The sequence below is a fragment of the Thunnus maccoyii genome, chromosome 14 (genome assembly GCF_910596095.1).
Source record: "Thunnus maccoyii chromosome 14, fThuMac1.1, whole genome shotgun sequence".
Lineage (NCBI taxonomy): Eukaryota > Metazoa > Chordata > Actinopteri > Scombriformes > Scombridae > Thunnus > Thunnus maccoyii.
The window spans coordinates 15,123,970-15,142,236 of record NC_056546.1 but is presented as its reverse complement, the minus strand read 5'-3'; the positions used below and the strand labels follow the sequence as shown (position 1 = coordinate 15,142,236).

The 18,267-nt window shown below is 39.8% G+C and overlaps 1 protein-coding gene across 1 annotated transcript in view; it reads right to left on the bottom strand.

Moving 5' to 3' along the window:
- zcchc24 (zinc finger, CCHC domain containing 24) overlaps positions 1-18,267 on the bottom strand; it is a 35,807-nt gene extending 17,540 nt beyond the window's left edge. Inside the window, exons 1-2 of the mRNA XM_042434404.1 lie at positions 17,779-18,267; positions 14,170-14,370 (exon numbers count right to left, since the gene is read on the bottom strand). Coding sequence (XP_042290338.1) covers positions 14,170-14,370; positions 17,779-18,018 — 441 coding nt within the window. The 5' untranslated portion in view covers positions 18,019-18,267. The remainder of the gene's footprint in view (positions 1-14,169; positions 14,371-17,778) is intronic.

Below are 18,267 nucleotides of genomic sequence, written 5' to 3'. Positions count from 1 at the left end.
AATACAGACTTGTCCCAACACAGTATAGCACCATGGTCATAAATCTTTCTTTCACACACACTTACACAAATCAAATAAATGAAGAAATTAGATGTCCAGATCAATTTAATTTATACAACATGAAATAATGATCTTTTAAACCATAGTGTCTTAAAATTAGCTGCAATTGTTTTTGAAATAAAGCTCAAATTTGATACACTAATAATCCCAAAACACATTTTTAATACATGATAAACTCAACCTACCACTTCCACTTATTTTCTATTGTATTTTAGAGTAGAGGTAGTAGACATTTATGTTTCTATCATATAATTTGTCATCTCTGCCCAGTGATTTGTGTATTACTGAGCTACAGCGGAAAAAAAAAAAGGCAACCTCATCAGATATTGAAACCATTTAAATGTACAGCCGCTTACTCAAGTCACCTCATTAACTGTACGCATGGTGACAAGCAGAGTGTTTGCACAGCAGTGCTACTTTCAAGAGGCCATTACTAACACTTTCCTCCAACTGGGTGCAAAATATGTATGTGCACGTACATATGTAACACTTCAAAAACCAACTGACATGTAAACTGTCAATCTATGATATTCAAACATCTTTATGTAATAGGCTCACTGACTGAGATATTGTCTAACATTAGTCGGAGAATGGTATGTGAGCTCACATCACCAGTCACTCAACTAGCACTCATCTGAACAGGCACTGCGCCCATGTGGGTCAGGGTGCTATTCTTAAAAAGGTTTCATATTCTAGAAGCTCTTTATTTTAGCTATTCATATGTGCTTGACATTTCATTACACTATAAAAAGCAGTTTACTCACAATAGCACATCCCAGTTGTTTCCAGGTCTAAATATGCCTGTGAGGTATTTGCTCATAAAGTCTATAGCAGCATTTATCTAATGTGTAACAGAAAGCGTAGCGGACAGAGATGGAGAAAAATAAAAAATGCAACCATGACAATCTTAGTAAATGATCTAATCCACAGCTATTTGAAAACAGCTATCACCAAGCGTGTTAGTATACGCTATATAACATGTACAGTAATGCATACAAAATGACCTGGAGCTGAATATCTTAAGTTTGGAGCCATGCTCAGGGTTAAACGTTTTTCCCTGTGGCTTTCTAGGTTTAACCACTGAGGTCACAAGTCTTTATAAATGGGTTTGTTATCTCACTGTGATACAGAGGGGAGGATTTTGAGAGGACAACCACTCCAACTGTTTTAAAGAATAACCACAAGTCCATTTCCAGCCCCATAGAGACGCCAAAATAGTTCATTCTAGGAAATGGCCTCTGCTTGGCAGTGTAAGTGCACTGCGCGTTTGTGTGTTCAAGAGACTGATTCTGTGCCACAGCACACACACACACAAAAATTCTTTCTGTAATGATCTTAAAACAAAACGAGTGTCTACATTTAACATTTTCCCATATTCAAAGCCCCGTAACAGTACCGGGCATATCACTTATGTTTAGTCTGTTCTTTGACATGCTGTGATATCACACAGGGAAAAGGTAAATCAAGACAGCTGTACCGAAGATAAAACATCCCACAGCTATCAGTCATGTAGATAAGTGGAGACGCTTTGCCAGAAAGTATCAAAAAAGGTATTTTGTGCTTTTAACTGTCATCAATGCCCACTTAGAAATTGCTGAAGCATACTTACAAGAACAGTATACTGCTTCATGAAATCCTAATGGTTTCCATTCTATTAGCATTTGTCTCTTTCAAATAAAACAAAAAGCAAACAAATGCAGGCAGGATTGCCGCACTCCTGCAGCAATAACAACAAACATGTGGCAGAGCTAAAACACGAGATTGTCAACTTCCTCCAAAAGACTTTTGTTCTCGCTGACGTCCATGTGTTTTTGACTTTTGACAGTATATTTTCAGTCAGTGGCTTAGCTTAGTAGGAGGATCATGAAACATTGTCTAGTTTTAGGGAACAATGTAGCTTTCAATTACCGTGGAAATAAGGCAAAGTTGACATAACAATATGCTGATCTGTTGATTTAGATTAAAACAAATCTCAGCTAAGTCATCTTTAATGATGTTATTGCTAACAAATGAAACTTGGTGACCTGCAATTTCTGGTTGTTATGATAAACTGAGGGTGGAGGTCTTGTATGATGTGTTGTTGTGAGCAACTGATTTAAATGTTATGACAATTAATACGCTTATGTTTGATTTTGCCCATCCAAATAATGAGATAGTATTTATTTTCCTCCAAATATATTGACTAAATTTCATTGGTGCCCCAACAAAACACCATTACTATGATTCTGAATACTCATCTTACTCCTCCTAACAGTTTTTTTTTTTTTTTTTTTGCACAAGCTTGCTATATAATGCATGCAGGCTATATGTAGCAGGCACATGTGCATATGTGTGTGCATGTGCATGTTTTTCTCCTCAGTAACAGACCTACGTCATTCATGTCCAAGACAGCTGCAGAGGCATATCACCATGCCAGCACACTCTTTGCCAAAACCCTATTCCCAGATTCCTAGATTTCCACAACCCAGCTTCCCTAATTGGCCACGGATCTCAGTGTTATGTTCTCGGATGACTGATGGATAACCCTGAGAGTCAAGCATGTGGGTGTTTTGCTTCATACCAATAACACACTCTTTTGTTTTAAAGCTGATGTTTTTGACAGAAACTTTTCTCTCTCTTCATGCTTCATTCATAGAAAACACAAGTATGGGCCAACTGGGCCTTGGAATGTGTCCTGGTTGAACCCAGAAGCTCAGTTCCATCATCATACCTGCCTGACATGGAAGCTTTCTCTTTCCGCTGAGATAGGATAGGTTTACCATATACCTACACTTACCATATTTACTAGGCGTTAAGGGCTAATGCTAAGTGGGGCCGTGGGTGTGAATTTCCCCTCTGCCCTCTCCTAGCCTTGGACTTAGCCATGGTCCCACTAAGCCCAACGAGCTGTGCAGCTGCACAGCAGCGTTAGGTTACCAGACCAGTGAATGACAAGAGCAGGTTGGGTAGCAGACTGGGGCATACAGAGGTGCACAAAACATCTTGTCATCCAACACAGGAAGTTCATATACTGCTGTCTATGTTTGGATGTACTGCATAATGCTTGTCGTTTATGTGAGCGGATGTGTCTGTGAATACGTGTGCGTATATTTCTATAAGTTGTCACTATGCCGGATATACTGTGCACGTGTGTTGCTAATCTCAGTGTCACTTGGTGTCAATGCTATATTGGACTTATGGCCCTACATGGCTTCTAAATGGTCTTGCTATAAAGGCTCTTTCTCTGTATAACTCCTCAAATATAAAATATGTTGACAGGTAGTGGCTATAGCTGTTTGTCACTGTGAGTCTGCTGTGACACTATGAAAAAGAAAAGCTGTTGGACACAGCATGTCTCCAACATCCCTGATAAGCCTTATCTGTTTACAGGACAGTCGCTACTCACACAGTCTCTGTCTGTCTCTTTGGTAACCTGCCTGAGTGAGTGTTAGAGCAGAGACAGACATAGAGCCTTCAGAGCCCTTTGCTACGACTGGAAGGAAGATCAGGGGTCACCCTGTAAAAACATTCCCATGGTGCACCTCCCCCCCAGTCTTCATCCCTGCCAGAAACTTCCCGAAACACTAGAGAGCAGTGCGTAGACAGATAGAGAGAGGAGTGACAGACGAAGTTTCTAAATAAAATTCTGGTTATTTTTTACATTATGTAAAGAGACAGTCCCCCAAAATCAGTTTTCACTCAAAAGTTAAAAAAAACACTGTATGAGTGTATTAAACTTGAGTTAGAGAGAACACATTTTGACAGTAAGAAAATAAGCAACTCTAGTGGTATAATTGGAGTAAGTTATTTTGTTCACAAACACTGTCATCATACTTTATTAACTGGGATAACCGCACATCAAAACTATAAACAAATCGCAATGCTGTGGCCTATTTAACTCTTTAGAGTTTAGAGTCTAATCGACTATACTACTACATATTACATGTTCATATTCATGTAACTTGCACAAGCATGATTATGAACTAGCACCCTGCAAGTGGAACAGTGAGTAGTGAAGGGTTGATTTATCCTTAATTTTAATCCTGCAACCCTTTTCTACAACCCTGAATAACAATTTCCTCATCCAAGTGCTTTTTGTCCGCACCTTTATTTCTCACACTTTATAATATTACTGTTTTCCAAATTTGTACTTTTATCTACAAGATACAATAAATAAGGGGAAATCTTCCAAGTTATTTCATGTTTCAAATTAATTCACAATTTCACTCAACCAGACAGTTACCTAATTTTCATCTTCCCCCAACAATCTTATATGCAATAAGATATAGAGATACTTAGTAATGAAAGGTTTTTCTAAATTAGTTTTTTAAAGTCACATAGAACATGTTTAAAAAGGGTTGAACCTCTGTCCTATAAATCTAGCTTTTGTTAATACATAATGTATATATTTCTGACATTGTGACAGAATAGAATAGAATATCTAATATAGGTTATGAATAATGATCTGCACATTCTTTTATTTTCACCTCCTTAGATTGATCTTAACTTTGTACAAATAAATAAAACTCAAAGCACATCACTGCTGCTATAGCACACTGTAGAGCTAGCTTGTACCTCTACTAAGCACACACACACCCCTGCTTCCCGGCTTCACATATTGACCACAACTGTGCTGTAATCTACGGTTAACACAGTCCTGATTCCTGAGAAGGGCTGGAGCTCCTGGGTAGCCTGCCAGTAAAGGACTTCAAGATACTTAAAGAGAGAGAACAAAACAGTTACAAAATTAAAACCACAGAAGAGGCCCCTATAGTCTATATGTTGACATACAGACAAACAGACTATATAGGGCCGCCTGTGTGGTTTGTTGTTGTAATTCTTTTTTTTTTCTCTCTCCTTCTCTAAGATCCAAGGCTCTATCCAAACATACTTGAGTCTGACGCACCACTGTGATGCAGTGAGGGCCCTGCTGGGGGAACAATACAGGCCTGCCTTCCTGACCTCTCTGTCTAGCAGATCCTACGGGCGTACAATGACTGCCTTAATTACCAGCCTCCATTCCCACCACTAGGGCTTTCCCCAATGGTGCCCATTCAGAACCACAGTCTCTCCCTAAGGTGCCCATTCAAGCACAACACAAAGCCAGCAGTGTCAGTCCCTGATCTCTTGACACCAAATCCAGTCCTGTGTGCCAGCACTCGCAGCTTCACAGCGTCGCTGCCTGTCTGTCTGTCCGCTTGTCCGTCCTCTCTGTCTGTCCGTCAGCATATCACGGAAGAATCTCTGTTGTTCACGTGTGACAAGAATCGGTGCTGCTACGAGGAGCAATTAGTTCAACCACATACCGATCGACCAGCGGAGATAAGCACGAAATTTAGTTGCCAGGCTGATGTGGATGTATGAGTCTGGTGGTTTGGTGTATGGAACTAGGCTCTGTTATGAAGTCCTTTTCATCCTCTAACTTCATTAACTCTCTTCTGAGTTTAAGTGGAGAGAAATGAGATTACTGTGACCACCAGGGCGAAGAAAATGATGTATATGTCTAATGTAAAATGCCTTTAACTGTAAAGTAACTAAATCACAATTTTACTTGTAGAAAGATTTAAATTTGCAGTGTCTGTCAGCCATAAAAGAAGTCTGGTTAGCAGCACTTTAGCCCAAACTGCATGTACATCAGACAAAAAACTTGCAAAATTGGTTAATATGTCACAAAGAAAGTTCTCAAAAATCTGATCTAATCTCATCTTATCAAAATCAAACAGACAACAAAGAGAAACAGTGATCAATTCCATATACTACATACTATATGAGGTTGACAATACTGATTTGAGCATTAAATACTGTATATGGTCTGTACCAGAGACAGACATAATATAACATTAGCATTTAATATAAGCCAAAAAAACCCTCTGGACCTGGTGTGCTAACAGGACATCATGCTGTAGTGAAACTCTGACCTTTGACCCTCTGAACCCTACCTCCCTCCCTCAGTGAAAGGCAAACCATCCTGTTCTGGTTCCTGAGGCCTCTGTGTATGGCTGCTGACCCCAGTGACACAGCAGTTGTGTTAAGAACACAAGCCAAAGTGTTGTTACTGTACAAGTCATTGCCGGTCATGTTACCGTATCCTTTAAGTGTTCAGCAGAAGGGTAAAATATTGCATTTTCAAAGGAAATCTGCAAACACATTGTAAGAAATAAAAAAGATAGAGCATAACTAGCTTCTAAAATGAGTGCTGACCTGGTTTCTCTCATAGCTTACATAAAGCAATGTGACGGGCAACTGCCCCAAACACATTATTGTTTATTTTCCTTTATTAACTCCAGCCTGCATATGGCTCATCGGTGTGGCAGGAAGACAATCAAGAGTATTATATAAGAAACTCGCCAGACAAGGCTAATAAAAACTAATCATTTAGCACAACTTAGACAAAGCACCTTTAGTCTGAGTGTGAAAGAAGGACTAATCAGATGATAGGAGGTGCAAACTTAATGAAGTGAGACTAATCCATTTGAGATGAGACAACTGATGGGCTTAGTGTCAGCTTAGCCTCCCTTAAAAAAAAAGCTAAACTGTATCTTTTAACTTAGGCTAAGCTGACATTAAGGAGAAAGCATATTGTATCTTCATACAGCTCCCCCCCTGATGATGAGTTAGTTGAAGTTTCCATTATCATTTCACCATATTTTAACATTTATTCCGGGAGCAGCTGTGAGTTTACCTGCCTGTGGTAAATGTAACAGTGCGCTGACTCACAGAGATGGGGTTAAGTGTCACGGTTACCAAAACAGGAAGCGGTGCGATTGTTGTTTCAGCAAAAACTGAGAGGAAGAATGGGATTTCTGTACAGAACACAAACCAGCTGGCAGGAAACCGCACTTTTATCATTCTTTTAACTTTGATTTCCTTTCAGGGGAAGTGCCCTCACTCCCCTTTCGTTGGCTCGCTGTCTCTCTTGTGCCCTTCTCAGGCTTTCGAACTATACCCTCTCTGTGTCCGACACAGCCAAATTCAATAGTGCTCCATGCCATGATGGTGAAACATCCGAACTGCCTGCCGCAGCAAATGACTGCAGCCGTGTCGCAATTGGCCCCGGGGCACAGAGATCATGGGGGTAAAATGTGAAGCATTCTCTCATGACAAATGCTGAAGTGTGACTGTGGTGTTGAAAGATTGTTTATCGACAGGGTTAACAAACTGCAGGATGCATAAAGACAGCAGGAATGAAACAAAGACTAGAAGACAGAAAACAGCTGGTGGAGGCAGAGTAAAATGTAAATACATGATTTCACTATAGATATCTTTCAGTGAAAGGAGAAGAAATAGAGATTAGAAAAGCTAAAGGACAGATGTAGGATATATGTTCTTTCTCCTGTGAGGAACATTAGTCTCCAGGGGACAGCTACAGTAATGTTTCCAGCGACGTTAAGCCCACATAATCTGTTGAACTATTGACTAATCAGCACTGGACTGACTGTCAAAGAGGGATAGAATGCTATTTTAGACATTTTAACATCATGTTTCCAATACAAAAGTTGACAAATGTTTTGCCAGAGTTTTGAGGTGGAGCAGCTCTGTGTTGCACACAGAAATATTAAACTGGAGTATTTGTGCTCGGAATAACAGAAAAATGATCGGAAATTTTAATTTTTAAAGGATGCTACAGGCTATGTTACAAATTCAACTCCCTGCGATTGAAGGGAGTTCCTTCAACAACTACTGAGTCACCTACAAGCAAGACACTTAAACTGTTTCTGATTCACTGTATTACTCTACAACCAACAGCGCAGCACTATAGGAGCACTCTACTCCCCAGCTGTGAATGTGACAGCCAACAAATATTCATTTATATGAATAAAAAATGTACCCATAACCAACATGCTTGCTAATTTAAGGAAAAATACAGGCCAGTGTTACTGTTACTCTATAATGAGTTTTAATAAGCAGTTTATCTTCATTTACAATCTGAGCATGTTTATTGTTGCAGGTAGGTCTATTTGTGCAGTCTTAAAACCTTGACTCAGGCAAATTCCCTTTTTTAATTTGTTCTACAACCCCTAAAATCTTGTTACGGATACACAAAATGATGTTGACAATGTGATTTGTTAGAGAAAAGGTAGAGAAGATGCATACTGAAAAGCCACGGGCCAAAACCTGATTCAATTAAGACTTTACTAACAGAGCTGCAAGAAATTGTGCAAACACAGGACTAAAACACGTGTTTTCCAACAGTGAAGCACACAGACACTGTTGGATGTAACATAGCTAAATTATAAATTTGTAATGTGTATTTGACACATTATCCCCCCCCAACTACTCTACCCCCACTGCCTAGTACAACAACAAACCGACATATTAAAACAAAGTGGTTGCACAATTATCCCAGCATGACTGCAAGCCTATTTGGAAAAGGATTACTACTCTGTCAAATGCAAACACTGGAAGATTTAAAACCAAATACGTTTAGTCGAAACAACATCCGCTGATGTTTGTTATGGTTGACAAAGTGGGCTGCAATGATGGCATGTCATTAAGTTTATCACCACGACCAAAGGAAAAGCACACATTTGTGCAAGTAACACATCACTTAAAGCGTGATTTGCCTCGGGTGTGAAGAGGCCCTCACTTCACAGCTCGCCTCAGGTCTCCATGTTGACACTGTTATGGGAGATTATGGTGACCATTTGTCACAAAGGACAGACTGCTGCTGAAATTACCACCACTTGAGGTGTGAGGCCCATCACAGTAATTGGCATATGGTCGCAATCAGATACATGCTAGACAAGGCCAAATCGCAGGCTTGACTGATTGACAAGGGCAGAGATGAGAGGAAATGTCGGCATTTGCACTTGTTAAGGTAAAACAGAAAGTCAAGCTGTTTTCTCATTCATTCAACAGCGTATAGTGACTTGAATGGTTCCTTATCAACATATCTCTGACTGTTAACAAGCGCTATCTTCTCATATTCCAAGAAAAATATCACAACAGAGATAACTAGAAGAGAATTCAAGAGGAAAAGTAAAGTTTGAAATTGATGCTATATATACACACATTCCACAGACACCACAACTATTTGAACAAGAGGCGCATTATCCTGGTGTGATAAAGAAGGCTCTGTATGTGGATCAATGGGCTTCATGTGTTTCTGATCAACACAGTAACTGTGATGCTCTTAGTCCTGCTCTTCCTTTCTATCTGCCGTCTCTTATCTTTTGAACAGATGGATACATACATAACATTCCATGTTTGAGAGAAGTCATCGGTTTAAAGCATAATAAATCAAATTTGCAGAGCAAAAAAGACAAATCTGGATACAGTATGTCATCAGTGGCTTTTTACATTGGTCTCTATCCAAGCAATTAAAATATTTAGATGCAGCAGTCCAATATAAGCAGTTTTTTTCATTGCTACAGTGACCCTTAAAGCAATAGTTCTACATTTTGGGGAATTCACTTGTTCCCTTTATTGCTGAGAGATCAATACCTCTCTCATGTCTGTCCATTTTAGATGTAAGGCCAACAGTCGGTTAGCTTAGGTTGGCATGAAGACTGGAAACAAGGGGAAACAGCTAGCCTGGCTGTGTCCAAAGGTTAAAAAAAATATGCCAACTAGCATCTCCCAATAAAACCACAACCTGTCTTTTTTCTGTTTCTTTCATTTATTTTTACAGATTAAACGACCTGTTAATTAGAGCGCTTTAGAGGTGTTTCTATGAAATCTTGAACTCTTGCTTTAAAGGCTGTGAAAACCTATTTTCTCAGTCAGCTTCCTACTATGAACAATGGGGTCCTACATGACTATAAAGTCTTCTTTGGTTAGTTCACATGACAGATTTACTGTATTTTATGTTTTATCTGTTCTCTTCTCACTTGTTTGAAGTGGGTGGGATGATGTCACGTATCTCTGTGCTCCTAGTTGTTAGCTAATGTTGCCAGGTCACTGTCAATTAAATATAAAGCCACACCCATATAGTCCTGATGATGCAGGGGTTTCTGAATATTATAGTTTTCCAAATTTTAACTCTGATTGTTGCACATTAGTAATAAATATGTCATGTTATTGAAAAACACTTAATAAAAAAAAGGTGAAAGCAGTAGAAATGATGAATACTATGTCATGTATTTTTGGCTTTTAAGCTTTATGAAAAAAATAAGTACACTACCAGTTTCAACATATTTGAATATTTCTCAGAAAAAAAAAAAAAAAGATGCTCAGGAAACTATAACTCTGAGGGACTGCACCAGGGGAATCCATTACAACCAAGAGTGGGACATGTTAACTCAGGAGTCCACTGTAGCTCATAGACACACATAAAACACACAGACCAGCACACACAGCAGCAGCACCCACCCACACACACCCACAAACCTGCATTCCAGCAAAGACATTTTCCATGAGTTAATCGTCCAACAGGGAGATATAGCAAGAATATATCATTCGATGCATCATTTTGATCACTCAAATCAGAGGTGGAGCCAACTGTTGGAAGGATTAGTCCGATGAGCAGAACCAAATCATGAGTGCAAGTGGAAGACATCTTGGAAGGGAGCCAAAGCGTGGCAGTGAGGGGCATTCTGCTCATAACTGGGGGAGCGACCTCATTTTCCGAATAAAAGCCAGTTTACATAACACCTCTGTCCCCATGACAGGGAGCACTGGGCAGCTGCTGCCAGGCCTGTGGCTTTCACTCAACTACCAAGAGTTCCCTGAAAAATAATTCACTCAGCACAGCCAGAAGCCTCCTCCACGACCATGAGTGGTTCCAATATTAACATGTTATAACAAAAATAGGTCTTAAAATTCAAGTAATGCATAAACACTTCAGTAACCTCAACTATTTAATTGCCTAACTCTTGTTCACTCTGAACCTAGCAATGGAAGGTCAATGTTGGTAGAGTTAGGGTGGTTTTAAATCATGACATAGATATTTATATCATAAAAAAACGATTAACATTGACAATATATAAATTTAAATGTATATTGTAAAATAAACTGATTCAGTCAACAGTAATTATACAACTGTCACATATGAACCATACTTATTTTCGAGCCATAAATTTAAATGTATATTGTAAAATAAACTGATTCAGTCAACAGTAATTATACAACTGACACATATGAACCATACTTATTTTCGAGCCAAATCTTAATGACAACAGCTTATTGCAAGGCAGTAGTGCATGATGGACAGAGGCTGAAAAAGAACAGAAACAAGGCGAAGCAGGTGGACAGTATGTCTGCACTTGTATTCAAACGATTAGGCTACTGTTGTTCTATCTACTTTTTGTTGTCAACAAATCCCATGAATAGACCAAAACCAAAAATGTCATGCAATCATGCATTTGTTGGGGACTATTTTCAGCGATGGATTAAGACATGTGTTGCTTGGGAGTGCTTATAGCAGCGGGTGGTTCGAGAAAAAAAAAATACAAAACTACAGTGCCCACGTTCATCGGAATGAAGGAACATGTCAAATAGTGTAATTGGACACTAGAGGAGGTCTTTGGCACTATATGCTACATGTTATATCAGGCTTTGGATACACAGCTAATACGTGTTAGTAGGATCAATTAATTGTTAGTTATGGGATTTACTGACAATAAGAAAAATATAGAACATCACCAGCCTTGCCTTTTAAATTAAGATAAATGTCAAATTAAAAGTAACCCTTGCCTAAACTCAATAATAAAAGCCATGAGACAAAACAGCACAATAAAACATGTAGAGGTGAGGTAGAAGAGGGAGACTGTACATGTCATCAGTGTGGTTCTCCGTGCTGGACCAGGATGACAAGCTCAGCAGCGTTCTGTGAAGCAGGAGCCTCTGTTTTCATTGGCAAAGCACCTCAGGACAGGACAAACTATTAGTAGGGACACATTCATCCTCAAAAGCATTCCAGTGCAGGCAGACACCAGACACTCCATGGACACAAAACAGTGTAATATGATAATGTGGGACAAAAAAAAAGTATGTTTGGAGAATGACACAAGTCTTGGGTAATGGATAAGATGAATACTGTTGCCATTATAAACTCATGTTTCTATTGTAAGATGTATGTCACATCTGTTATTTGGGTCTTCAGCTGGTTAAGTAAGGCTTAACTATCCTTGGCAAGGCATGCAATGACAGGTGACTGGGCAATAGTGTAAGTGATGTAGCACAAATGGAAGGTAAATTTATGGCAAAAAACCCAGGAGAGACCTAAATAACTGAGATGGTGATGAACTGTGTAGGTGTGGAGGCCGTTTGGAGACGTTGCTATAATTTGAGTTACTGTTGGCAGTTTAATAACCAGCTGAAATATAAACCAGAAGATGGCTGAGTGTAATTTCGAGTTCCACCCCTGAATGCTTACATCTATAGCAAGACTGATTTCACGCTTTCTAATGTCACAGGAGTTTTGAAAAGGAGCCTTTTCGTTTAAAAATGGTGCACTGAAGATGATCGGTTTTAAAATGACACAGCATACGGTTTTAGGAATATGGTTGTGTGAAAAAGATAATAAACATACAAGGCTATGTATTACTTAGTGTACACTTGCGCCAATGTTGAGTATAACTATCATTTGATTGATGCTCACATCAACAACTTCAGGATTACTTCAAAGAAAAACAAAGGCAAAAGTTACATGTTGCATGATATAGTACTGCCCAAAAGTCCCTTTGGAGTTGTCAATAGATGATCTAATTCCCACACATTGGACTTTGGAGCTGTCCAGGAGATATTTCATCTGTACACAGGTCTTTTACAGACCTCCTGAGACCAGTCATCATATGTCATAAAGTGAGTCTAAGCATTTTAATCTCACATCTGCTCCTCATTACCATTCCATGCAAAAGAAACTCAGGGCTGGAGTTAGGCACCTCACCCAGGGAAAGGGAGAGAAGAAATAAGGGAGAGGCAAGAGAGAGAGAGAGAGAGAGAGAGAGAGAGAGAGAGAGAGAGAGAGAGATTATGAGGAAAATGAGTCCAACAAAAAAAAAGTTTATGTAAAAATTCCACAATTCAGAGGCAAAATGCCATTGTGTCCCTTCTGTGAAATCAGATCACCTTTAGGCCACAGTCCCAGTTTGCCTTTACAAGGCGCCATATAACACCACAGTGACATATCCACCACACTAATTTTATAGTTCACTCCTTCCTCAATAACTCCTGAAAACTCCACAAAATATCACTTTGGTTATGCTATAGTTATTGTACATGAACACAACATCTGTAACTTATAAGCAAGTTGACAAGTTTCTCTCTCATTTACATTTAGATGTAGAGTGACAGCACACCTGCATTACCTGGAGCATCATGTCAGATGAGCACCTTCTTCTTCTTATTGAGAGATTTCTGCCCAGACTTCATTTAATGTAAATAAGCTTGGATCATTTAAAACCTAAAATTCTCCTGATGCTTTGCAAGATGAGTTTAGATTTCAGGAGATGACAACAGCTGGGACCACATTAGTCACACATTAGCATGCACGTAACCTCCCTGCTAGACCTCAAAGTTGATTTGTTGCTGCACACAAAAACCTGCATCATAATAGACTGCATCAGAGAGAAACCAGGAAAGCAGAAGAATTTAACTTTATGGATTAATATAATATATTTGGCTACATGTAAAGAAACCAGGTAAAGCAGAAAAGATAGCTGTTACAATATTTTTTCATGGTTGTTTGACTCTTAAAAATCCACAGATCCATGATGAATCAGTGCAAAGATAGATAGTTTTGACCCTTGACCTAGCCCAACAAGTTTATGTATCATGGTCATAACGGATGGTTTCTTGCAACATGTAGTTTAATGATATTGCAGTTAAGATGCACACACGCACACATACACACACACACACACACACATTCACACACATGACTACAGAAGACAGAGGCCAGCCTGTTTAACAAGTAGGTCAGACCAAAGCCAAAGAGAGAGAGAGAGAGAGACAGGGATTGGCTGTGGCAAGCACAGCTTTTAGTGCCATCATTGGCTTGTATGAACCAAGTGAAAAGACACAGAAGAAGTCTAAAATCACATCAATCATTAACACCAAGATAACGCAATGCAAAACATCAGTGGAACAACATGTGTACCCGACAACAGGGGGTTAAAATTGTTGATGTAAGATACTTGTGTCATATGAGGAGTCGATTATGTAATACTTGTGTGTTATGTTTCTTACCTGAGGGCAGTCTTTGATGTAATGGCCCTTGTTGAAGCACAGGTGGCATAAGTAATTGGGTGGGGGTCTCTTGTTGGGCTTTCTTGGCTCTGAAGAAAGGGAAAGGTCTGAGAAATGGTCCGTCAGAGAGTTGAGTCCATCCACGATGTTGTTCAAGGAGCCATAGGGTGACACATTCTTATACACGTTGTTGTTTAAGGCCTATAAAATAAGAATAATATCAGACAAGGTTAAATTCTAATCTCTGATTCTTTGTCTACATATGTCAAGTATCTTCTGTACATAAAGTACAACACTGGGGCGCCTTCCCATTCAAATTACATACAACTCCCAACTCTCAGAGTTATATATAGTGTGACTTGTTGACATATATGTGACCACAGTACCACATACAAGACAGTATCGCATAAAATATTGCATTTCTGGTTTGGAGTGTTTGAGATGTTGTGATTAATCACCAATTTCCTTTGAGTGCTTTCTGTTCTATTTTCTGTTGCGCAAAAAAAAATGAAGAAAAAAAAAAAAACTCCTCCAAGATCATTTCTCTCATTAAATTCAGAACATCTGGCGAGAGGCCCAGCTGTGCTCATGAGCTGGAAAAGTACTGAGCATGTCCATAGAGAAAGACAGGACTTCACAGAGGATGACTCATTGTAAACAAGATGGGAGGCATGTTCCCTCGCCAGCCTGTGGAACATCAGCAATGTCACCATGCACTGTTGGCGGTAAACTAGCCGTGGTCAGTGTTTGCAGTCTGCTCGGAGCCACAGAACGCAGCAATGCATGCCACTGGCCTTGTGAATTCACAGGAAGATGCCCTCTGAATATTAATAACAGGGAGAGCATAGCCTGCAGTCCCTCATTTCCCTTCTCATTCATATCTTCCTCTGTCCAAATACAATCCAGCCACGACAGACAGGAATCGACCTCTGGGTTAAATTATTCCAGTTTTAGCATAGAAGCTTGTATTTCAGATGGTCAGGTAATTAACCCCTGTCGACAAGCTGCTACACAAACAGTCTCACTATTTACTTATCTGCCTTGACAATCAATAGTTAAGCTGCACTAATAACAAATGTTTGAGTGCAAGTGCAGTGAGTCATTGAGTGCGTAGGCATGATGAAATCCACGGATAACCTCATTCTCATCACTGAATGTCATGCCTCTTTTTGGGACACTGTTTTGCATCTGGGAAATGATGTTCCTGTTGATGTCTAATGTTGCACAGCATAGAAACCTTGGTTTTGGCAACCTGGCCAGGGCCGAAAGCCAAATTTTTATCTGCAGGCTGTGAGATTGTCTTGCTAACCAGCTCCAGCTTCAAGACTCATGTTCATTTATTACATCTAGTCACTGTAAATCAAGCGTTACGGCTCTGTAGTTTCTCAAGTTTTCCATCTGCCATGAGTTTTACTTCTGCTAGCTTTAGCTATTACTGTGTTTTGTATTAGCACTCTTTGTGGAAATGTACATGTTTGTGTATTCGCTACACTTAAGTCTTATTTTAACAAATAAAAAACAAGAAACTTTGCTCCATTTATGACCCTCACATTTCTTCAGCTTGGCTTCAAACCTCCTACTGTCAGCCCAAAGGAAACAGATTTCACACACATCTGCTAATGGTGGGGTGAGACGGTTTGTTTATTTTGTGTGTCTGTGTGCGAGTGAGCAAGTGAGCGAGTGAACGAGCGAGCGAGCGAGTGAGTGAGTGAATGAGTGAGTGAGTGAGTGAGCGAGAGACTCAGCAAGAGGTTGTGTGGTTATATGTGTGGCGATGGATGCGTATGCATGCGATGGCTAACACAAAACTGATGTCCTGCGTGTCAAAGTGAAGGGGACAACTGCAGCAGATCTGTGACTGTTTTCACAGATTCAGGGCTGCGGCGTGACACCGCAGGGGGCAGTCACACACTGCTGTGTTTAAACCAGGGCTGTGAGTGTCTGATGGAAACTAGGTGAGTGATTTGAAGTAAATGGGATTGCACAGGAAACTGCTATAGGGTTTGATCAGTGCAGAATGGAAACAAACGGTATAATACGGAAAGATGACACATGACATTTCCCATCTTTAGCTGCAATTATTGGGGGAAATATAAATGCTCAAAAGTCACATAAAAATATATGTCTTTTAAACTGGGAACGAAGTTAAAAGGGTGACAAAGTAATATTTAAAACAAAACTGTCATCAATTGAGATTGAGGTGTCCCCTGCATCAATCAACAACCAGTGCATTCATATATCCCTATTTCACATTAAGTAGACTGTTGTGTGATCCTTTGCTGCAAAAACAACTACATTACTCATCTCATCATCAAATCTCTGCTGTGGTTTATTTTACTTGGCGTAGACAGTAGAGTAAGTTGCAAAATGCCCCCCACCCCTTAAACTGTTTCCAGACTGTATGTGTGTTCCCTCAGTCTGAAACACTTTATACTCATGCGGATTGAATTGCATTACACAATTGCGTGTAATGTGCACACCCAATTTTCAGATGACTGTTTCATGTTAAATGACTTCAAAAGGCCTCTATGGTTACCATAATAATGGACACTGGCTCTAGATGGTGAATACACCATCCATCCACTACTAGTGTTTCCAACGCATAGCAGATCTAAGAAACTAAACTACAGTGTAATCAACACACAGGGAAGTGTAGTGTATATTCTTTACACTACCATTTGCACATAATATGTGGCTATTTGTTTGAGGGGTGTGGTGGTGGGGTCTTTCCACAGTATGGTCAGCAGTATCAGGTTTGCACCCCTGCATACGTTATTAGCATGTTTGTCCCCTAAAATTACACAGAGCTACCAAAATAGATAATATGTAAACAAGGATTGATTTTGTTTGCACAACCTGGTCTATTTGAAGAAGTCACAGACAGCAGACCTCAGCAAAAGGCTGCAGTGGCCCGCTCTCTCCAGACAGAGGCGTGCAGGGGAATCTATTTCAAACTCTGTCCCTCATTACCTCTCACTTTGATCAGAGGCATGTCTGATTAACAGTTTCACTTTTAATATGATCCATAACAACAGACTTATTTATCCCAAATTATTATTTAATTACATTATAGGGAAAGGGAATGGAATTGCCTATATCCTCCATACAGTCAAAACTATATAACTATATAGTAAGAGCTTAGCTTATGTAATTAAGCTTTAATAAGATTCCCAAATTAATTTTCCCAATTTCCCAAACAATCTTTTAATACAGTTTTTACCACCAGTGGAATCAATATGATACTCTAACAATATTTATTTAGGCTTACAATTTCAGTGATGTATTTATATCCTACTTGTCTTCTGTAAAGTATAATAATATCAGGCCAATTAAAAACTAAATGTTGTGATATGTTGTTGAGGAAGATTTTTTTTTTTCAACAATATCCTAAAGTGCTAAAATGATGGTTCAATAAGACCACTTGAAGTTACTGTCCATACAAGAAATATCATGGCGGTTATGTTGTACATGCTAAAACATTTGCAGCACAGACAGTCAACACATCAACCAACTCAGTTTCTAACAATAGTAAAAAGTAACTCTAAACTCAAACACAATCTCTCACAGTCTGAAACCTCTCAGATAATTACGCGGCATGCCATCGTTCACCTCATTCCGCTGCAGCTGAAAGAAGTTGTTGAGATAGTTGGAGTTCAGGGAAGAGCTCAAGTCCGCCGCTGCGGGAGTCTTGCTGAAACTGAGATCCGGGTGGGAAGAGTTGGGCTCGGGTCTGAACGCGTCAAAAGCGCTGGTCTGGTGGGGGTCTTGTAAGGAAAGATAGACCCAGTTGAGAAGTTGCGCTGGCTGGTACACGGAGGCACTCGTGTCTATGGCAGACAACAAGCTCATCTTTCAATTCAAATGGCTAAGCTGGATTTTCCACCGCTGATTCTTGGACTGGTCTCAACTCTTTTGCCGTTCTGCTTTTCGTTCCTGTACCCCGGCAGATGCCAAGTGCTCCTTTTTCTTCCCGCAAAGGGCCCTGTCCTCCTCACGCCGGGAGCCTCGTCCCAGTTAGATGTTACTCAAAAGTCATTGCGCTGACATGTCAGTATAAAAAGTTTTCCCCTGCTCCCCATGGTCCGCTATCTGCCTTTA